General features: G+C 35.7%; 2 protein-coding genes across 2 annotated transcripts in view; one reads left to right on the top strand and one right to left on the bottom strand.

Moving 5' to 3' along the window:
- The window catches only part of DOCK2 (dedicator of cytokinesis 2), a 228840-nt gene that overhangs the window by 84701 nt on the left and 120454 nt on the right, over window positions 1-23685 (top strand). Inside the window, exon 27 of the mRNA XM_026061319.1 lies at window positions 2312-2407. Within this exon, the coding sequence (XP_025917104.1) occupies window positions 2312-2407 (96 nt within the window). The remainder of the gene's footprint in view (window positions 1-2311; window positions 2408-23685) is intronic.
- On the bottom strand, window positions 9755-22940 carry INSYN2B (inhibitory synaptic factor family member 2B). The gene is made up of 3 exons (XM_026061320.1): window positions 21577-22940; window positions 18330-18404; window positions 9755-9941 (listed from the first exon to the last, which is right to left on the bottom strand). The coding sequence occupies exons 1-3, from the start codon at window positions 22938-22940 to the stop codon at window positions 9755-9757; spliced, it is 1626 nt and encodes a 541-aa protein (XP_025917105.1).

The raw sequence follows: 23685 nt of genomic DNA, 5'->3' as shown, positions 1-23685 counted from the left end.
TTYCATTTGTACCAATCTTAGTATCTGTCACAAATCTCTTCAGAAAAATTTCGAGGTGAGAGATTAAGATTCTGAAGTTGGCTATCTTGAAAGCAGTAAATTTTGTAAAACTTAGGACAGTGACAGTTCAGTCAATGGCACAATATAAATATGCAATTAATTGATTTATCTTAGATTTAAAATGAACTGAAAACTAGCTATGTAGCAGGAAATTGGAGTTATGAGACTACATACTGGGTTTTTATTGCTCTGCAGTCAGTTAATATTAGATAACTAGTATTTCTGAAAAAAATTAGTAAAATTAAGGTTAGAATTTTGTTTTTCTAACCTGTTTCTTCAGATGATAATGTTGGGTTGACTGGAATGAAGAAAGGAAATTTTTTGCAAGTTTTCAAAGTTGTTTGAGAATGATGGAATGGTGTTGTGCACTTTTTTAAATTAGCCTTTTAAGAAGACTTTGATAAAACTACAGGCAAATTCATTAGGTGTTTGCTGTGATTTGAGACATATTTCAGAAACAGTGTCTTGAATGCTGTCAATAATCCTTATTTTGAAAACTTACAGTGAATATGGTAACAAGTAAACCATGCAAACAACTTGAATGAAAAGTGTTTGATTGCAACTTTGCATAAGTCTGAAGAATTTGGTTTATGAACTTTGTCTAGACAAAAAGTGGTTATGTTTTACTGTACAAAAGTACAATTTTATCTCAGAAGTTTTTCGGGCGATTTAAAAAAGAAAAGCCGGTAGAGACAAGAAATTTATTTTGGTAATCATTCAAGTTGACTTGGTGAAGAGATGTATGGAAGGTTTTATTTTAAATTTCATATAGATATTTTTAGTGCATTTAAAAAACAAAGCCAACCCACTGGATGGTTTTGTATTGTTTGATTGGTATAAGCCTGCAAGCTGACAGTGTGTACATGGGAAAGGGAAGGAGGTGGAAGAGTGGCTTTGTAAAAGTACTCTAACATTTGTCTTCTATGCAGCAACTGTCAAGTGTGGTCTTTATAAATCCAGGGGTGTACCAGAAGAGTTTAAAATTAAAAAAATATATATATATTTTTATATATATATATATATATACTGCAAATATGAATACCCTGGTCATTTGTAGAATATAGTAAGTTTTGAAAGGCTGTGACTGGCAAGAAGACCATGGAGTGTGTCAAAATAAAGGGACATAGACTGTATATGGTAACTATAAAATTGGTAGGTAGGATGGATGTGACATTTGCTAAGGTATGCTGGCCTGATCGAGATTAATCAAAACAGGAGAAAGAGAAGGGTGGCAGTGTTGGACATCTTGGAAAGGAGGAGTGAGAAGCAGCTTCTTGTGGGTTGGTTTTGGAGCTCAGCCACCTGGCATACTGTTGAGATATCCCTGTGGCTTCTGTGGCTGTGGTGTTCATCCAAGACTTCATGTGAGGTTAAAGGGGTGGCTTGTTTGGTGTAGAGTAAATTTCATTTTTTACTTTTCTATTAGATATTTTTTAGACCTTTAACTGAGAGCCAAGCCTTTTTCTTTGCTGGAATATGTTGCTTGCTTTTTTCCTAAGTTTGTCTAGTGATTGGAGTAAACTTAATGAAATTGGTAAGCATGAGATGATACTACTCTACCCAGTCTGAAAAAAAGGAAATGCTTTATGCATGCAACATGCCAGGTGTATCTATCATTTGATGCGACTTGGTCAGTATTTGCCACTGAACTGCAAAGGTCAGTCAAAACTTGGTGTTGACAGATGGTGGGTCTCTGCTTCAGCCTCCGCTGGCCAGGTAGACCAGTAGTTCTTTGTTAATGGGTTCAAAGAGCTGACCATCTTCAATGCGGTGTCCTCCCAGAGCCCCAAAGTGAAACTAAGATGCCTTTCTCTTTTAATGATTAAATTCTTTGCGACTGCAAGCTAAGAATGGTATTGAGTTCCAGACTATCTTGAGGACCACTGATACATGTGGAAATCTATGATACAGTTCTGCTCGATTATCTGTTGTCAGGATGTTGATATTAAGTTATAGCCTATTCAATTAATGGTAAAACACGAGCCCCTTGAGTGGGGGGTAGGAAGTGGCTCTTTGAAACGAAACAATTATGGAATAGATAGGACTAAATCTGGATTGTGTCACTTGAAATGAGTATTCCCCTGAAATTGCTGAAACTAACGAGCAGTGTGAGCAAACAGGATTAGTATCATTCTTTCAGGAGGGTGGTGGCRTTGAACAACTGGAACTGTCCACATGGAAGTAATTGGTTTCTTCCTTGTTTTACAGGAGATAGGGATTTAATATGAAAATTGCTTTTTCTGATTTACAGACATCAACTTATCACCATATTCAAGAAATAATGGTACAGTTATTACGCACAGTGAACAGAACTGTTATTACGATGAGACGAGATGACCCCTTAATTGTGAGTAATATTTTTAATGCTTTGAAAGTCATTTCATAGTTAACTGTAAAAATGAAAATACAGTACTTGTTGAGTGTTTGTGGTCTTAGATAAGCTACCTGTTTAGATTTAAAATGAAAAGTTCAAAGCTTTATTCTCTCTTCATTCATCCATGCCACCGTACTGTCTTTCAGAGTGTAACTGAACACTGCTAGTGAGATTTGTGCTTTAAAAAAAACTATCTAAAATTAATTGCTCTCTGAAGAAAATAAATAAATAAATATATATATATAAAGGGCACACTAACACATTGAAAATAGTGTTTCTACTAATCTAAAGAGGATTGCTGGGTAAAATTAAAAAACTATTCTGAGTAGCATATATAAATAATTAAATTTGTGAGTGCTTTTCTTCTTCTAATTTTTCCAAATGCTTTACTTTTCAGAGAGTTAGAGTTGCTATGGAACAGCTGCTGTTCCCAGCTTTTTTTTTCTGTAGAAGGAAGATGAACACTTATTATTGACAGAGGGAAAATGTCTTGAGGTGCTCTTGCACAGAATACTTGTCTGGGGTTCTTGCAGAGAGTCCATGGGTTGAGAGTTATATTCAAGGACAGATTCTGCAGTTTACCTAGATTTAAGTACATATCTGATAAGCACTTCTCTTGACTCAGGCTATTTGTAACAAGGAAGGCCAGTCTCTGACTCCTCAGGCAGCAGGAGATAAGGAAGTTGCSCTTCCGATTGTGCGCTTAAGAGATTATGTACATTAATTTTTAGTCTTACAGATGTTTACAATTTTCTGCAAAATCATGAGCAGCATTTACTTGATTGTTTCAGCCACAAAGGATCCATGATATATCTTCTCAAATGTAATTTGTTTCCATGTTCATTTCTGTTGGAAAACCAAGATAAATGTTTTGGAACACTGTCAGTCTGTCGTACGTGTGTGTCATATGGTGTTTTAGGATCCTTATAATTAAGTTMTTCAGAAGGATATTTGTCAATAGTTGCTTGACGTAAGCTTTTTGAAACTCCATGATGGTGGATCTGCAAGTTTCAGAAATCACATCATTAYATATTTATAAAAATTCAGGTCTCGTTCTTTTTTTTCTGTGCAACCCTTTAACATGTGTGTATGGTCATAACAGGAAGAGGTTTTGAATAAAGATCCAAAGAAGCTTTCAGTTCTCTGCGGTTCTTGAAAATGTTTCTGTACTTGCAAACAAAGCATCATATGAGTTGGATGCCTGATGTAATCAATCCACCAATGAATTATTTCTGGGTACCATAAATAATAAATGAAGAGGCAAAATGAAACTGTAGTAATCATTCAAAAAAGGATCCTTATCATCAGGAAACAAGGGCTGGTTACAGTCAATTGAAATGGTTTGGAAAATCAAATTTTTTCTCATCTACTGTAATGTTCTGCCATTCTTAATTAAAAAGATCAAATCCAGTGTTAATTTGGGAATCCAGATGTCTGAATGCTGATAATGCTCATCAGCACCTGTGCATCTGTGTATATTGGACACGTCAGACATGTATCAAAGCAGAAACCCATTAGAGTTTGCTGGAACTGACACAAGGTCTCTCAACAGAATGGTCCTTTACACATGAAGAAATTGTTCGTAATGAAGAAAATTCTTTTGCATTCAGAAWGAATTTGCAAAATAAGCTAGTTTTATGCTCAGGGGACTATCTTTAGTTCAATCAGTTAATTTGCAGGTTTACTTTAGAAACTCTTGAAAGGGCCAAACTTCTTGATGGCTTGAAAACTTGTGTTTTTAAAAATCAATCAGACAGAAATTGTGGCTCTCCACAGAATGCGTAGGTGAGCTACGGTTACTGAAAGTGTGGAGATTTGGCACTGCAAGGACAGGCAGAACGTACRGGGTAGCTGCAGTCCAACAATTGCTTTTAGTGTTGACTTGCGGCTGACTTCATCTCCCATTTGCTTTTGGGAAAAGGGGAAGTTGCTCTTCAGACTCTTTAGTTTGTTTCTATGTTTTTGAATATTGGAAGTATTTCATGATCTTCTGCTGTGTAGTTCTGCATAAGTTCAAAACAGAGGGCCTATTATGTGAAAAACAATGCCAATACCGTTATTTTAATATTATAAACAGAATGATTACAGTTTATGTGACCTGTAATTCTTTGAAAGTTTAAATCTCTTGTGCCTGATAGAGTCCTGCCTTTTATCTGTTTGAGATCTCTTGCTTTTTGGCAAGGAGGAGCAGGTAAATTTTCCTCTTCAGGTGTTCTTTTCATGATCTTCTAGGCTGTCAGTAGAGAGGGAGTTGAAAGGCATTTAGGCTTACAGCTGCCTTTATTTTTTCTTGTGGCAATGTCAGTTGAACTCTGCCTTGTGCTCAGCAGGGTAACAGTGCTCTGTGAAATGCGTTTATGTAATTACTAGAAAGGGTCAGGCTAAGATGGGCRTGATTTCTATTTGGGAAAAGGTGGCAGTGTTGAAAACATAATTTGGCTCTCTGTAGYTACTGTGGAGAAGGCTTGCTTAAATGCCACGGAGGGCTTCACTGTGATGTCTTGCCAATTGAAGTCTTTAATGATGCATTGAAATCCTAGTTCAGGAATTATAGAAGTAAAATGCTGTACTTGTTTTCTGTATGGACTTGGTTATATGAACAAAAATATAATAAATACACCATATGTGTTTTAAAGCTCTCCTTTGGTAGACCCAAACTTGGTTTTGTTTGCATTAGCAGTTTAGCATGGTAAAAAGGCTTGTAGTTAGGCTACATACATCAATTTTGAGGCAATATTTGTATAAAATATTGTAAAAATAAAGATTTTGCAAAAAGGAAGCTAGGTTGAGTTTCTTCTTTTTTTTGTTGGTTTTCATCCAAAGGCAAGTATAAAAGTACGGATTCTGGACATAGACAATTACTGGCGTTTTAAGGGGATTCCCAGTATCCTAAAAAATAGGAAGATGTGAAAAGCCTATGCTCTGTTAACCAAAGCAGCCATGGTATACTTTGTCTTCAAAATACTTTATTACTATGCAACATTGATTTATAATGAGAATTAAAAATGTGTAAACTTTAGATGGCATATTCTTGCAAAAAACAAAAACCTTTTGGGGAGATAGTGACCAAAGCAGCCATTTTGCAGGGCTGACGTAGTTGGTAAATGTTATATTCAAACGTTCACATGAACTATCTAAAGCTTTACAATATTTTTGTTCAGTATTCCGGTCCAATTTGAGTCCAATCCAATCACTACAGAATATGATTCTGTAAAAGAACCATTACCCATTCTTTTTCCTTTTCCAAAGAATAGTCTTTTACTCCTTGGTAATGTTATTGAGTCCTGAAACCTAAGAAAAGTATCTCATTTTATTGCAAAAGATAACATCCCATTTAAAGAACCTAGAAATGTACAAAACATACATTTGATTAATACATTTCCTTAGGAAGTTGTTTTGTATTTGGGCTAGCATAAGGATCAAGTATTATGGCTTTTTCAAAGAGCTATAGTTTATGAAACTACGAAAACCCCTACATCAACTGATGTTACATGATAGAGAGAAATCAGTATTTTATTCATACCTTCTGAATTTTTTAAAAATGTTAGGTTGACTCTTTCCATAAAGCAGCAAGTTCAAATGCAATAATTGAATGTGCCGTGTGCTGTACAGTATTTTACAAATAGCATATTGTAGATCTCATTTAAATATRTATTTTTAGAGAAGCCTATTATATTATATATACAAATGCTATCAAGAAAATATGTTTCTTTAAAGAGTGTGTTCATGTGCATTTATACTATTTAACTCTGGGAGCTGTTGTGGGGCAATACACCATAGTTTTCTACAGTAGAGAAATTTTTTTTAGCCAGTACTATTATTTTCTAATAATAAATCTATTTCTCTTGCTTTTCTAATCCTGGCATCGTATACCTGTGTTGTGTTTATCTACCATTAATTTTTCTATTTCCTATTTGAATTATTAAAATCATTAATAATTTTAAAATCATTAAAAAACAAAATAATAACACAAAAAGCAGCCCTCGCACATTACATTCTCATGTTGTTTAGATTCTGCAGTCATGCCGTGTTACCAGSGTATATATTTTTCTGTATTTGATTTATGTTACCAGGATATACCTGACATACTTTTACTTGAAAGTTACATTAAACTATTGCATTTTTAAGTGCTTGTTGTAGTTAGAGAATTGTGGAATTTCTGTTTGTGTTCCAGAGAAGCCTTTTGTTTGGATGTTAAATGGGCGTTTTAGAAGTTGGCTGGCTTTTGCTACTGCTAGGACACTGTTTAGGTGGCTACTGCTGACTCATTCACTCAGCTGGTTTCTTATGTTATCCTCATATAAAAGAGATGAGCGGCCAGCTTTTTTGAAAGAATTTCCTTTACTTGACTGAAGTCCTGGAGTTCTGTAGGAGCAACCTGCCGAAAGACAGTGCTTGAGGGGAGCTCTAATTTCATATTTTCTTTCAACAAAACCATGTGTCTTGAGGGAGGTGAATTTGAAAACACTAGACAGTCTGAGGGTAGGCTGAAAGAAACGTGAATATTCTTCTTCAGTTGCAGCGTTGGAAGCAGAGCGCCAGCTGGCCTTAGGTAACTTAAGTGTTCACTACTGCGTGTGTATATGTTACAAAGAGAATTTCATATCCACCTATGTATAATCCCTACTGTTGTGATTGAGAGAGAATTGGAAAACAAAAATCGAGAAGCATGGCAAACAAAGGGTGAGTTTTGACAGGGAAAGTAAGGGTTAAAAAGTGTCTACGCTTCTGAATGCCATCAAGGTCAGACATTAAAATCTAAAACCAGTAACCCTTTAAGTCAGCATGTGTTTTCCAGAAGTACTGATGTTTTTTCAGATCGAAAGAAAGACTTAGAGCCTTATGAAACTATCGTGGATGGACTTTCTTAAAGTGAACAGGGTATTCCTGTTCTTATGTAGTTTTACTGACCCCAGAAATTTACTGATAATACATGACGAACCAAAATACTGAGATTCATTTAAATTGAATAATCTGGATCCCTCAAAGCTGTTTTGAAGGTATATTCAGTATGCTTAAAAAAAGAAAGACAGCTTAAAATGAAACTTTTAATGCATAATAAAAAAGGAAAAAGAAAAAAGATTCCTTTCATATAATAACAAATTGTTGAAAATCACTTCAGTACAGAAAAATCAGTACAGTACAGCACTGGCTTTGCTAATATGACTCCTCCCAGTATTGCGTATTATTCTACCTTTCCTGCAGAGGATATTCATCTTTAAAAAGTTATTTTAATAGAAAAAAACACATACTAATAGATCCTTCAGTGTATCAATTACAGATACTAATGCAGAATAGGTAGGAATGCCATAGGCATGCCAGCATGAGCAGTACATGTATTTGAATGTGATATAGTGATGCGATCTGATGTAACGGTTTAGTTCTGACCTCCGATATGTCCAAAAGTTGTTATTGAAGAGCTTTGCTGGCTCGCTGAAGGTATGCTTTTTTGCTTTTTTCCTCTGAAAAGCCCTAGAGTAATGAGAATTTTGTGCCTGTGATTTCCATAGTGAATGTACTTACATGCAAGTGTTTTTTTAAAACTCAGTCCTTCAGAATATCGATAAGTTAAGCCATGTTACATAGCATATTTCTTCTAAATGAAGACCAGTTTTCTTGCACTGTTAGTCCTCCTTTATATCTATGCAAAATTATGTCTTTTAATGTGTTTCTAATATCTAATTAACCCTGCAAATTGGGGGAATGCAGAAGTGTACAAAAAGTGCACAGTTTTTAAATTAATGTTGCACAGTTAATACAATATGACTTTAAAATGAGGATCTAGGGATTAATCTGTTGAATACACTGGCACCAGTTGAACTCATTAACCAGAGTCACTTTTAAGAATAGTTCTGCAGTATGTTCCACTAAACCTAAAATACCTTTTTGGCCTTTACATTGTGCCTTTTGAACTTGCTTTGTRAAATGTTTTTTTTTCCCTTATGAATGGTGATCGCTTTGTCATAAACAAAATAATAACCTCGAGCCTTAATTAGGTTACATTGGAATACCTAGTACTAGCTGGTGCCTCAGCTAGTTTTTGAARGTTAAAAAAACCTACGCTGACAGCTGATGAACTTGTTCTAGCATATATAATTTGTTTTGGCATAATGCAGGTAAGTTCATTTAAAAACTAATTTTTAGGACTAATTTTGTATCTTGTGGACCTGTATGGGGCTATTTCCTTAGTTAAGRTTAAAAAATGTACTTTGGGATATAGTGATACAGGTTTTAAATGCATAGTGATACTGGGTGGACAAATTGGGAAAGTGGTTTAACAGGACAGAAGGCAGCAGGCTGAGGGAAGTGGTTCTGGCTTAGGGSAGAGGTTTTACTGAATATCTGATGGGAGGATAAAGAGAAGATGACGGAGCCAGGCTCTTCTTGAAGGGGCATTGGGATTGGACAAGATGCAGTGGACACATGTTAGAACATCGGAAATTAGATTAGATGTTAGGAAAAACTTTTTCATTGTAAAAGTGGTCAAATTTTGTAACAGGTTTCCCAGAGAGGTTGTAGAGTCTTTGGATATACTCAGACCTCAACTGGACAAGGCCCTGAGCAGTCTTATCTAAWTGGACCTGCTTTGAGAAGGCAGTTGGGCTCGACTTGTTTAAATATTCTCTTATTTTATGATTCTAAGATTCTTTCTACAGAAGTCTATTAAATTATTGCTTTTTAAATTGAATGAATGAAAGGGAAGAGTAACATTTAATCTGAAATTCTTTTTTCTTTTTTTTTTTGTTAAATATTGGATGACGGCAACCAAAATATTTCACTGGGGATGTGAAATATTTGTAATTGTCTCCTTTGAGAAGTTTTTTTGGTTTTTGTTTGTTTTGAGCAACATATATCATCCTGAACTTGTACTTGGTTATGTGATTCATCTAGTGATCAGTGCATGTTCTTCTATTTTTCAGTCCATGTTGCTTATAAGTAGGAAGTGAAGACTAAATGATGTTCTTATCTTTGTCTACACTTGCTTTTTAAAGTAGAGATTTAATTGCCGTCATTATGGAAGGTTGAAAAAAAGTTGTCTTTACAAAGTATATGAAAGTGTCCTTGGAGAAAAATGAGAAAAAAATTACAGTTCTTTGTTGAAAATAGTCTCTTCATGTGTATTTATTCAGTGAGATGATTTGTTAAGTAAATTCAATTCTTCTGAGTTTTCAGATACTCTATTAAACTTTTTTTAGCTTTCTACTTGTGATTTCATTATAGCAGAGTTTGCAGGTGTGTGCTCTCAAACCTCTTCATATGTATTCTAGTGTCTTTTGAAATGTAAAAACTCTGTGTTTCCATATATGATCCACAAGGCAGTCAAATCCACCAGAAGCATTTCTTTTTCACCTTTTTTGTTTTCCTTCTTAATTCCTTTTTCTCTGGAATTGGAGGATCAGGTGGTAGCTTTTGAGGAGAAGCTGGAGCTGGACTTTGCTCCACGTGATCCAGCCTTTTCAAAATCTGATGAAATCTTCCTTCTTGTTGTCTGAAGTCATATTCTACACTATGGAAAAAATGAAGAGATTAAGCTAGTAAGTGAGAAATTCCTTCTTTAAAAACATGTGGAAAAGATGCATACTTTGTTAGAACAGAACATTATTCAATATCAGAGCCTGGTTAAAATGCAAGACAGTATAGGTTGCTGCCTTGAAAGAAGTTCATCTATTAACCTTTTCTGAGGGGATCCTCTTCAGTTTTGTGAGGTAACAGCTCCAGTGTTGKGTCCAAACACAATGGGACAAGAATTAAGGGGAAAAAAAATTACCCAGGGTCTATAATGTTAGATAACATTGTCCTTCATTTGCATAGCAGTTCATATGTACTTATATCTTTCACCCATTTTTTTTTCTTTTTTGCATAAACCAATAAAACAAAAATCATGCTTGCATATGTGCTGGCTGCCTATATATGTGACAGTTTTCCAGAACAGTTTAAAATATAATGAAGAAGAAATGGCCTATACAATTCATTTTCATTATGCTCTGTAGTTTATTTTTAGCCCACATGTTGCACGAGATGCGGAGGTGGCTATTGCTGATTATTTTTGTGACTTTGAATTGTGACTTACTGACAGTTTAAACAGGTWTTTCCTAATGGTTCCTTTTTTTTAAATGGACAATATGCTCTTGCTTTTATGAGTGGGCATCATTTTGTTTCAAATTACTCTGTTCCATTGTGCTGCTTTACAGTTGAGGAAGATGTTAAGTTTAACCTGTGTGAACTTGACCACAAGTAGCTTAACCATAAAATAAAATTCCTCAAAGTTTGCGCTTTCTGTTGAGATAAGCAGTTCTCTGGAATGACAGTTTCTTCTTCCTCCCATTCCTTGTTAACTGCTAGTTGATGCAGTGTCTTGAACATACAAGCCAAGCTTGGAAATGAATGAACAAGATGCAACATTTGTACTAAAAATATACAGATAGTTCAGACTTCTTACCATTATGGTGGTAGTTAGATTTATGTTTTCCTTAGTCTTCTCCACATGCTTGTTGGCCACTACCAGCCGTTACTCCTGTTCCTTAAACCTGGTGTGAGCCCATTATTGGGGGCCCATGTAGGTAAAGGGATTTGACAAATAAATGATTCTCTTTTTTCATTCTGTCAATTTAAGGGAGCTAATGCTTTTTTTTATAGTTATTTTTAAGGACCTCTATTATGTGGCAATTTGAATTATTTGTGAAAAGAACATTTACTATGAGAAAGTATCAACAATTAGCTTTTACCTTCACCCAAGATACTGATGACCAGAGATCTGATGAGAATAAGAAGCAGCTGTCTAAGTATAAGTAGTCAAGGATGAGATGAAAAATGATTGAATCTGTTTCATGTGCTATGGAAAAAGCCTAATGAAAAATGATTTATATTTGGGCRTTTAAATCATGTAGAAGGCTGAATGGTTAACTTCATGCTGATCTTTGTAAAATTTCAGTTGGCAGGGGATTTAGAGATCCTGGGAAGTAGCTATGGCAGCTTGGAGTCTGGGGAGTGTTACTTTGTATGTAAATAAAAGTGGCAGTTACTTTTTTTGGTATAATAACTTGTCATATTAATGCAGGGCAGCGTTCCAGCCAATTGCATTGAAAACAAAATTTTCTTTAATATGAAAATCATTCCTGATGGTAAAAAGTAAAGTACAGCATTGTATACTGGTGTACAGAATAGGAAGAAATCTTAAAATGGTTCAAGTTGCCATATTTGTGACACTGAAAATCAGCTGGTAATTAACAACTTCATAAAAATGCTGCTCTTTAAAGTTACATCTGTACTGAGTAACCAGTATTAATCCTTATTCCAACCACCTTTTCTGGGCAGGCGAATGGGAGTTGTCAGCTGAATTTGTGGGWGGATGGGAGAGGAGGAAGGAGCTGTTTGTTTTTTCCATAAAGCTTTTTGAAAGGAAATAAGGCATCGTCATTAGGTGTGTTTGTATAAGACGTCACAAGCAGGCCCTGTTCCTGATTCGGGCCCTGAGAAAGAAATCTGTAAAATCAGTAAATATGCATGTTTATATTAAGACTATATTAATTACATTTTGCGTGTGTGTGTCTGTGTGTATATTTATAGATAATAAAAATGTATGAACATTGTGTTGAATAATATGTTAAAATTAACTAGAAGCTTGTTTCCCTTTATAATTAATGTGGTTGAGTTTTTAACTGAAATAAAGTGACTAAGTTGGCAAAAAGAAAGAAACAGAATTCTAATGCATAGAAGAGCTGGAGAGAGATCTCTGGTCAGGGAGTAATATGTAATAAATTAAATATATAATTATATAATAATTATATAATTAAAGGAGAAGAAAGAAAGTGATGTAAAAAACAAATTTGATCTGTGTGTCTCTTCTACTTTATCAGCGTAGTGTTAAAACTGCAACTTAATGCTTTTTAGAAGTCACAGATCAGGAGCGCTGGAGAATGAAATGTTCTGTTTCTRACATACATACAACAAGGATAACATGTCTTCATGTTCCTTTTTGCTTCTCTTTTTCCACTATTTCTAATTTAATGTTGGAGAGATCRTCTCCAGAGGCAAGAGATCAGTTCAGTCTCCATTTAATACTTGTCCTTTGTATTCTGAGCTAACTGTTTGCTTTTGGTTGCTACTTCCATTTATTTATTGTAATACAAACTTTTGTCTGATAGGATCTAGACTGCAAGTCCCAAGTCATTTCACATAACACTGCTTGAATAGTTGTTAATAAAGCTAAACTTATAGCCCTTATATATCCGATCTGAATTTTCTGTGACTGTAAGAATGAAAGGTCCTCTATTGCTTTACCAGTCAGTTTAACCAACACCTGGACTGACACGAGGTTAGTATATTGATGGGTTCAGTGACTGCTTAAAATGTACATAATAAAAGATGATTCACTGACAGTAATACAACATACTGCTGTATTTGGATCACTGATGACTTAGGAGCAGGGAAAGGGAGAACAAGATGAAACACTTGATTCTATAATTAATGACAACAGTGAAGCTACATTAGTAGAAAAAAATACMTGCATCTTTTAGAAAAACTGATGAGCACAATTACTTTTTTCAGAATGTTGTCTAATGAGTCTGTAATGAACTTCAAATTTTGGTTACTCTGAATGCTTTATTGTAACTGTCTCTTATGCCCACATCTCTATAAAAATGAATATTAATGAATAAGAATGATGCTACTGTTTTTTCTTGCTGTCTTCTGCTTTGTCTGTTAAGATTAGAAATTGTTCAGAGCAGGAATTGTGTTCTGTTGTATGCACTCTACTGATCATTGTAGTGCCTCCAGGCACCGTTGCAATTAAAAACAACCAAGAAAATCAAAAGGCACACCACTGTTTTGCTGTTTCGCCTGTTCTTTACTCCAGACAGTTATGACTGTTGCTCAGAATCTCTTTCCTGGATTGGGACTGTGTAAACTAAAGGGGTAGGCGAAGCCWCATAGTTTACTCCTCTGCAGAGGGAAGGCATCTTGTGATAAAAGGTAGTTTGTATATATAATCCAGAGAGTGGCCTCTTTTGCTGCAGAGTCCAATAAAAATGCACAACTTTTATGGTCTCAGGGATCTCAGAGGTTGTTCGTTGTGAGGGATGACAACATGACCAAATAAAGGAAATCTGTCTTGTCCTGAATGTGTATGTTTATGCAGACTTGCTCTTTGATCTCGGATAAGTCATGTAACCTCTGGAGTTTCTGGTGTACTGTAGAGAAGACTAACAAGTTTGTCTCGTAGACAAGTTGTGGTGTTTAATTAGTGATGTGTAAAGTACTTTGAGAAGAATAAATACTATGTTCATTAGCAGGAGTTAAGGACATCAGCACTCAGTTGAGTTGTATGTTGAACAATAGGCTGCAATGCTATGTCCAACCCTGACTTTACCTAATAAGCATATCAAACTCTTTAATGAGTTTGGCTCATCTAGAAAATATGGTCTGAAGAACACTTTTGAGGGTATATTTTATTGCTTATATCCATAAAAAAAAATTAAAAGGAAAAATGCTTAAAGCTTGTGAAGCTAAAGGTTTGCCATATTCTTTGAAATAAAGAAAATCTTTTCAAGCTAAAGGAAAAAGTCGTTTGTCCTTTCTTGTTGTACATTAATCTAAAGAATCATTCTGCCCTGCCAGCAATGCAGTGCCACAAGCGCRTTTATAGTCCAGGTCATAAATAAAGGGCTGGTTTTATGTAGAGAACTTGTTCACATATCTAAAACTTCTGGAACATACTAGTATATTCGAAGTTACAAAAGATGCCAGAGAATATGTTTCAAATCAAGTTCTACCATTATGCRCTGTAATTTCTAACTTCTCCGCGTGATCTTCACAATGTCTGATTGGCAAGTTCATCATTTCCACAGAGCACTTCAGTTCTCAAAGGAAGAGAATGCATAAGAGGAGGTTTCCTTTGGCCATAAATAAATGTGACAGAACTTGGAGAAGGAATGCCTTCATGGTGTGTTTATTTTTTAAAATTACATTCTAGTAATTTTGCTTTTTAATGTATATTAGTTGTGTATATTTATTATGAACAGTAGTGCAGATCTTCCCATCTGTACATTGTTTTTGTGAGTTGTCTTGAACTATGAGACTGTTTTGGAGCATGGCACAGAGGTTAATAGATGGAAGCATTTTTTTCTTAAACAAACTTTAAAACATTACAACACATCAGAAATGCAATAYGTATAGAAGTAAATTTTTTTATTGYGAGGGAGGAAGAAAGCCAGGAAAATGAGTATGTGATTTCAGTAAGCCAGCATTCTCATTAGCTCATCAGCTGTAAAGTSCTGGAAGTAGAGTTCCCTTCCCAAAAAAAGAAGTGCAACAAGACAGGGTTAAAATAGCAATATTGTAATTTTCCACTAATTTTGGTTTGAAACATATTCCTGACTGTTTCAAATGAGATCTAAGATATCATATGTAAATTCTGACTGTGCACCCGTCTTTTTTCTTGTCATTCTCTTAAGCCTGCAGTGTATGGCATTACTGGAAAGGAGGTAAAATGGGGAATTGTGAGCTGCAGCTCTGTTCATGCTGCATTTGTGCAGTAGGTTTCTTAATATTCTGAAGTTAGAACTTAGTAAGTCATATACTGGAGAGACTTGAGTAAGTTTATTGGCATGTTTTAGTTTGTATGGTGATGCTATTAGTTGCAGTTAAAATGAAAGTCAGTTGGATATGCAGGGAGTTTTGCAAATCAGCCACCTGTTCCAAATGCCATCTGTCTTTTTCTTGCAATTTTTCTTTAGCTTTCCTGGTAATTTGGCCTATATAGGACTCTGTTTATATAAATTAATGCTAAGTGTGTAGTTGTTTCCATTTTACAGATAGGAATACAAAAATGTAGTCATCTTAATATCGTACAGCCATCAGAAGCTAGGCAGACATTTGAACTTGGAGTCACAGCCTTATGCTTAAGACATTAGGCCATGTTGTGTCTCTGTACGTGTAAAACTGATTGTCCTTCTGGAGCATTGGTGGTAGGTGTAAGAATAGGAGCGGAAAGTTAATGTGAAGATTTAACACAAAAATTTGAGAGATTCAAAAATTCTGTAACCATTTTTCCCCCCTGAGAAATAAAGCGCCCTTACTCCCAAAGTATTCGTCAATCTTGGTTTTGCAAATGTAAGAGGATGTTTTGGCTGGTTAAGTAATACCAGATCTGTCCTTCAGTTTCTTGTCTTTTCAAAATCTGTAAGCCATCAAGAGAGGAAAATGAGAGAAAAACAAAAAATTTGAATTGTAAACTTGGTAGGATGTGTGAGATGAGAGCATTTTTCCGGGTATCTTTTGACTCGAACCTTTGGTGTTTTTTTCCAGACACATCATTTACCAAGCATGGTTAACGTCTGTTGTGCCCTATGTGGAGTTAAGGACATATTTTAGAGATATTTAAGATAATGTGTCTGAAAATATCCTGCTCTGAATCAGTCTCTTATAGGAAAGAAGACTGATCAGTTTACCAGAGAAGGTTTTCACTTGTCTTTTTCATTTAGTATTTAATTTTGAGTTTGAACGCAGTGAGCTTTGAGCCAGACAGTGATTCAACAGCCAAAGTTTGGTCTTGCCTTGTTTGTTCCTGAGGACACTGAGATATGATAAGGAAATTATAACACTTTTAATTTAACTTGGATTAAAGTGAAGCAATTGTTTAAATAATTTCTTTGTTAACATATGAAATCATGAAGATTAACATTTAATTAATTAATAGAATGACTAAAGGAAGGGCAGGGAGAGGGAACCTACAGGCTCAGGGAAAGAAAGATATAAAACAGTCTGCAAGCTGAAAAATCTCACTTTATGGCTTTCTGTTTTGCTTTCTTCAGTGTCAAAGAAAACTAACAAAAAAAGAAAACAAAACAAAAACACAAACTTACATTGTAATGTTGGGAAGAACAAGTAAACATTTATCATTACTTTTGAAGAAGAAAACAAAGCCAGAGATTAGTTATTTTTTAATCTCTGTGTTCATAGGCAAGTTGTAGCTGATAACAAATAATGTGTGTGATAATTTGCTTTCAGAAGAAAGATAATGTTCACTGAAGAAGAAATAAGCTTCATGTTCTACTTTRGGTTCTATTATTAGAAGAACCTGCTGGAATAATGGGCATGTTAGCAGTATTATTTTGCTTACCTGCCTTGGCTTAGCTGTTCCCTGAAGCTCGTTGTAATATATTCTAGGGCACCCAATTCTTGCATGCAAAAGAATTTATTTTTTCACATTTTATAGCCATCTTGTAATACATGAATATGTAACCATGCTGTCAGAGACTTTTGACACTATGAAATTTCATGYTGTTTTGGTATGAAGTTCACCATAACTGCCACGTGAGTGATTGCTTCAGGAAGCCCAGGGAAGTTCTCTTTTTGCCTTTGTTGGCTTCTTAGACCTATTTATAACTGTATCGTAGAATTCTGGCTGTATTTTGGGATGTAAAGATGATCAGCTCCRTTGCTTTTATGTAATGTAATTTTAATATTTCTTGGTTTATAAAAATATATTTTTTCCTATTCAAAGTAGTGTGCTTTTGAATAATCATGAGAACAATATAAATGAAACTTCAGCTTTATTTAAAGTTTTTGAGAGAGGATAATAAACAATCACACCTAAGTGTGTCCCTGAAAATACTGCTTATTTTATCCTGGCTGTGAGAAGAATGTTTAGGGATGGCCTGGTTTTGTGAATCATAGGAAGACCAAAAACTGACAATATCACTTTCTGTTTTATGGACAATACTTGTGTTTGGTTCTAAGTAAGTAAAAATGGCAGTGATGTACTTACTGTAGGAAAAAAAATCTGCAATTCTTACTATGGGAAAGTGAGGAAAAAACAATAAACACCCAAAAAACCTCCTTTCTGGGCAGGTGGCACATTACCAAATTGTAACGTACTGGGTGGTCAGTCATTGAACAAAACAGAAGTTCAGCGGTTAGACAAAGAACGAGCATATTCCCAGTAGCATGATGGGGAGCATAAACAGGAACAACAGGCAGTGTTGGAAGGATATGAGGAAAGAAATGGGATTACTGTGGGCCTAGGGATTTTAATACTATATCAAGGAGTGCAGCATAAAATAATTTCTCTCACAGAAAAGCAATGGTAGGTTAGGCTTCCTATTCGAGAAAACTAGTCTCCAAATAGTTGTGTGAAGAGCGTAGTAAATCCTACACACTCTACCTGAAGATGCATTTCCTGCCTCACAGTTGAGGCAGCAGGGATCGCCTAAGGGGGTTAAAAACTGATGCAAGCTCTAGCAGTGCCCTGCCGAGGGACAGGCTAAGTGCGCCGTGTAATTGCTAGCGGCCGCGTAATGGCTGGCAAGCCGAGGAACTTCGCGGGGTCTCTGTAGATGGCACGTCTGGAACATGCGCAGCTTAAAGAACTCACTGCTACAAAGTTAGCTGGTTCATAAGGGTTTAACATCAACTGCAGTTTCTCTCTCAAAATAATAACAAATAAATATTCGCTGAAGTGAGAAGCATGGGATTTTTTAGTTGTGGTTTGCATATGAACATGAACTGTAGCTATAACTTACTGGCATCTAGAGAACTGATTCTTTATCTTTTTCAAGATCAGAATTTATTACAGATATGTCAGGTTTAAAAATGTAACATACACAGGGAATTTAATCATCAGAAACCACTTAAAGATTTTCAAAGCGTGCCTGTAAGAATAATGCACTGAAGGTTTCTCCTTGGACTTCACGGAAGGGCAGCACCCCTGTCAGATAACCCCAGCATTAACTGCTCTCCCTGTGCTGGGGTGAAAAGAACATAACTCAGATATTCCATTTGGTCATTTTTAAAAACTTGATTTGTAGTAATGGACCTTTTTATAGTTTTAAGCAAAACATTGTGCATTTGTGAGGGACATACAGACAATACCAAATAGCATGAGGGGCTGAGGTACCTGTAAATGATACATGCAGTGTTCTGACAGGTGCTGCAGTTGTTGAGGTCTTGACCGGTGTGGTAGAAGTTGCGCCTGTAATAGACAATAGTTCATGTAATTTGTGTTTATAGATACATTAACATATCTCTAGGATTCTTTCATTTTTTCCTTTTTTTTTTTAAATAATTTTGTGCACCACCTTGCTAAAAACTCAAGTGCCAAATTCTATGATTAGAAGATAGCTTTAAAACAACTGAAACCCAAGTTAGTTTATATTTTGTTTTTGTCTTTGTGCTTCCTGCTTTTGAAGATACTAGTTTTCGGCTCTTACTTGAGTACTTGTTACAAAAACATGTGGTCGCAATACTTCTTATAAACACACTTGGAAGTATTTGAATAGCCAATGCTTTATGTGAATCAAGTTGATCTTACCCTCATGGTTTCCATTCTTTCATCTTTTCTTGTTTCCTTGCTTCAGATTTTTACTGCTAATAGTTCAGAAAGTTAGACTGTTCAATAAAATAAAAAAAAAAGCTATTTTGAATTTTTATATTTTTGCAGGTACCATCAGGGCAATTTTGATATATGTGTAAAGTAGAAAAACAGATTTATCCCTACCTGCTATGAAATTTGCTCTAATGAATAACCTAATAAAATAGGACATGGAAGTGTCATTTCTGAAAATATTGTAGCTTGGGATTCACAGTAGTCTAAGATTGGTTTAACAACAACTAGAGTTAAATCTTTTTTATGCTGCAAAGATCTGGATTAGAAACACTGGGGTCAGTGGCTCCTTATATCTGAAGGAATCATTACATTTATATTGAGCTGGTTTAACTGGAATTAGAAGAATTCAGATGGGACCAAAATAATTTTCTGCTTGTTTTTGGAATAAAAGAGGTCTTTCTTCACAGAGGTTGTTATGAGACTTCCAGAATCACTAATAATGTTCAATTTTACTGTTGTAGTTTGTAGATGGTTCTAGCAAGCTGGGATGAAGTCATGCCTGTCCCATGCAGAAGTAGATGCATGGGAGAAGGACTGGATGTTTTTTAATTCCCTGAAGACCCATATTTGGGTAGTAGTAATATAAAATGTAGTATAGACAAGGGATTGCTTAAACCTGACACCTACTTGGAGGTTTGTTCCCCTGTCCTTGGATATAATCTACTGAACTAAATTTTGTTCTGGTGTTTTAGAAATGTTTTTGCACTTCTGTTATGAATTTGTGTGGATGGATTTCTCTTGACAGCCCTTTGCAAAGTTAGTGCTAGAAAATTGTGTGGCTTTGGGGATAGAGAAGAATGAATGAGAAGAACTGTCTGAGAGGATAGTTGGAGCTGAATTATATGGAAAAAATGTTACATGGGAGGAAGGCTGACACACTGGAAATAAACAGAAGTATCTTTCTGCTAACAAAAGGATGTACGTTACTGGATAATGTTTCCAGATTAAAAAGGTAAACTGTACAGAGTAAATAGATATTAACTTGAGCAATAGGATTTTTTTTTAAAGTATGTGAAAATTTGTATTTGGATTGTGAATTGGAAAAAGGGGGTAATTTCAGTCCCCAGATAAAATACTTCAAGAATGAAAGAATCCTTCATAAGAAAATCAGAATAGATATGTTATTCTTCAGAAGTTATAGGAAAATGGCAGAGTATACAATGGCAGCTTTAGTCAGTTTTATCCTAACAAGTCTTTGGCCATGCAAACCTTTTTGGTCCACATGGGGGTATGTGCAAAGTCTTGCGTTTGAGTCACGAGAGTGAGTCATGCTCTGCGCTTTGCTTTTGTGCCCGTGCGCCTGCCCAGCGCGACCTCCTCTTTGTGGAAATGCAGAAGGTTGGGTCAGATTGTACCAGGTTTATCCATTAATTGTAATCAGGAAATACTGTTGATAAAAATTATCTGATATTAAAATGAAGCATGCAATTTTACTCATGCATCAAGCACACATAGATGATTAATTCTGGATGCCTAGGTTAGTTGCACTAAGTGTGAAAGTAAATGTGTGATTATATTAGACTTCACCTGGTTTTAGCTTTAAAAAATGGAATCCTTGTTCCCATGATACTTTGAGGAGATATGTTTGCCATTTTTTTCCAAAGATAAAAGTTATTTGAGGGAAACAATAGATTATTTTARACAGAACTTGGAAATTTAACCTAGGCACATATACTGTAAGTTGGAACCACTGCTGCTGGTTTGGAAAGCATTATTAGGACGTTTTAAGATGTATTTTGAGCATAGAAGTGTTTTAAATTCTGTTTTAACTTTGTCATACAAAGATGTGAGTTCTTCAGTATTTAGACATAAGCTGCATTTATAGTATCATTATTTATAGTGCATAAATAAATTACATAAATAATTCTTGCAGCCCTGGACTAGTAGTCACTATGAGAACATACTAAGAATAAATACAGATCATGCACTCTTGCGACAGTACAGGAAGCAGTCGTTCTAAAGTCTCTGGCTGATAGTCTTTAAATTCTTGCTAACAGTCATCGCATGCTCTGTGTTCATGCTTTAATCCCTTTTAAGCCCCCAGCGCCACCCTCAGGGAAATCTTAATAGCACATTGAACCTCTTGAAGTTGACTCACCGTTGTGCCTTTTCCTATTCTTAAAGCATTCCCCTTAAGCAGCTATGTTGTTCATGGTGCCATGAAATGCAGCCACCAATGTGGTGCCCAAAAAAGTCTGCAGATGCATTACTTTGGCCACGAATACTTCTGCTTGCTTATGAAGGCATGAATTATTTATTCAACAGAAGCATGTTTTTGCTAATGCAAACCATTTCAGCAGTAAGACTGCTTTGTCATTAAGTGCATATCTGACCTTGATAGTAAGAGACAGTTTGGCTGCCATTGATTTCTATTATATTTCATTAGTACATTAGACTGTTGGGTTTTGTTGTTGCCACTGCATAGAGATTGTAGCTAGATGGAGGCTGCCAATTCTCATRTGTTGGTGACATTGTATTTGACACCATAAATCTAAATAAAAAGGGGTTGTTAAACAGYGTCTCATACTGGATTTAGTAAAGGCAGTGTTAATTAAAGCCAAAMTATAAAGAGACTTGCTTCTCTGCAGAGGCCCAAATATCAGAAACAGTGGATGAGATACAGTTTTGCAAACTCATCTTTAAATATTTCAAGGAAAGATTTTTTTCGATAGCAAAGGTTAAAAGAATGCTAACATCTACTTCAGACTTCTGATAAATTACCAAGTAAAATAGTTTCTAATATTAAAATGCACCATACCCTTCACTGAGGGCTCTGGCTTTTTCCAGGTCTTGAATTACATTCAAAAGGACTTTAATCTTCTCCTGGTTTGACTGCAAGGATTCCTCTACAGACTGCAGCCTGCCTTGTAGGGCGCACAGTTCCCCATGTGCCAAATGAATTTGATTCATTTCTCTAATCTCTTTGTTGGTTTGTGGTTTTATTTCATTCCTTGGCAGRTAAGACTTTATGTGAAATCCTTCTATGCAGTTATTACAGTCTGAAACATCTGTCTGGGTGGAATTTTTCTTGATCCCAGTGTGACATGAAGGAATGGATTTTGATGCATTACTGCTGGTCAGTGACATTATCGCATGATCGTCATTTGTTAGTGTCACTGTGTCATGCTCTCCGGACCGCTGATAATCTCCGAGGAAACAAGGAGGTAAACTGTGATTTGATGGAGGCAACAAAGGGGTCGTTTCCTTACTACTTGCGTCTTTGTTGGCTACAGGTAACTCACAATCTGCTTCACAGGAGTCAGAATGTGGATTGCATTCACTGCAGTAACTGGAATTGCTTAAGCAAGCATGCGATTTTTCGGAATTAGATGACAGTGTGCTGTTTTCATTGGACTGATTTATGACAGTAGAAGAATGCAGTGAGTTACTTAAATCCATGGTCATGTCTAGTGCATCCATGGAAGCATTGCTGTCCTGTGGAAAACTCAGATGCATGTATTCAGGCACCTGTATAGAAACAGTTGTCCTTTCTGGTGCTGAGAAATCATCAGAGTCTGGGTGGATAGGTCCATTGCATTCTGATTTTGTTGTTGGTTTTTGATGTAACTGACCGTCCACCTCACTTTTCCTGAATCCATCTTGCAAATGATTAGTTATTCTTATGTAGGAGATGTCTGAAGGCATTATGTCTTGCTCAGAAAGACTGCCATTTACTTGGATGGCATTTGCAGGTTCGGTTGTCATTTCTGTTAATGATTTGCTTACTGTCAGCTTTTTCCTTTTAAAAACTGGGAAGTGTTTCCTGAGGCTTGGAGACGTTTGTATGGCAATATTGTGAAGGCCTTTCTGAGCCCTTGGGAAAGGTGGAGATTGATTTGGCAAAAAAATTTGGTGCCTATTTGTTTTTGTATTTCCGGTCAGGACTGCTGTATCTTGGGCAGGGTGAGTATCCGTTTCAGTGACACCCGTTGTCTTTGTGTTCATACCATCRTCCTTGAATCTCACTTGCTGAGATTTGCTTCTGCGGTGGTGTGGCTGCCTCATAAAATCCACTGAGTCCAGACTGTTCCTTTTCAATAGTACTGGGCGCATTTTCATGTTTTGCTGGGCCATTGAATCACAGTTTAACATCTGCAAGTAATGTGTTTCTTTGCGACCCATTTCATTAGGTCATTTGAACAGCATCTTGTGGTTATTCCTTAGATATAAAGGAATACCTTAGCTACTAATAAAAAAGGGAAGCCTTTCGTTCTTGTTGTTATTACATATAATTCTATGCTCTCTTTAGGAATGCTCTTTCAAATTTTGGTTCGATAAAATGATACTTGTAAGTACAGGTAATTAGTGATTAAACCAAGCACACTAAGGTAAATAAATGAAATAACAGATTTAAGGAAAATTTTCTTGTAGCTAGGGAATGCAGAAGTTTGGGGTTTTTTTAATGGTCTGAAGCTAACATGATCTCTGTAYTACAAAATTGTCACAGACTGATAGGCTTACAGATAATTAATTTAAAGATAAGTTTGAGTCTATGGCTTTCCTAATGGCTGTTATTTGACAGTCAGCTCTCCATTAGTGTTACAAGTTTTTTATCATAGACCAGTCACATACTACTTATATGCATATTGCATAAACAACAGGCATGAAAGCTTTTGGGGGCACTTTTCTTCCTGATGCATAGTTTTACTGACAGTACATATCCATTAATACCAAAATGAAATGCTTTCTTTAGAGTTGCTTTCTCTTCTTCAGCCATCTTTTTATTTTAGCAGCCACTTCTGGCAAGGGAAAAATACAGCATCCAGCAGGATTCAGTRAAAGAAATTACTGATGTGTAGTTGTTACTTTAGTTTATGCAAATATAAAGCCAACAGTGTCTGAGGGCTCTTTCATTTTGGCAAGTTCT

Source organism: Apteryx rowi, unplaced genomic scaffold, assembly GCF_003343035.1.
Source record: "Apteryx rowi isolate R43461 unplaced genomic scaffold, aptRow1 scaffold_18, whole genome shotgun sequence".
NCBI classification, from domain to species: Eukaryota; Metazoa; Chordata; class Aves; order Apterygiformes; family Apterygidae; genus Apteryx; species Apteryx rowi.
This window is presented reverse-complemented; position numbering and strand designations above follow the sequence as displayed.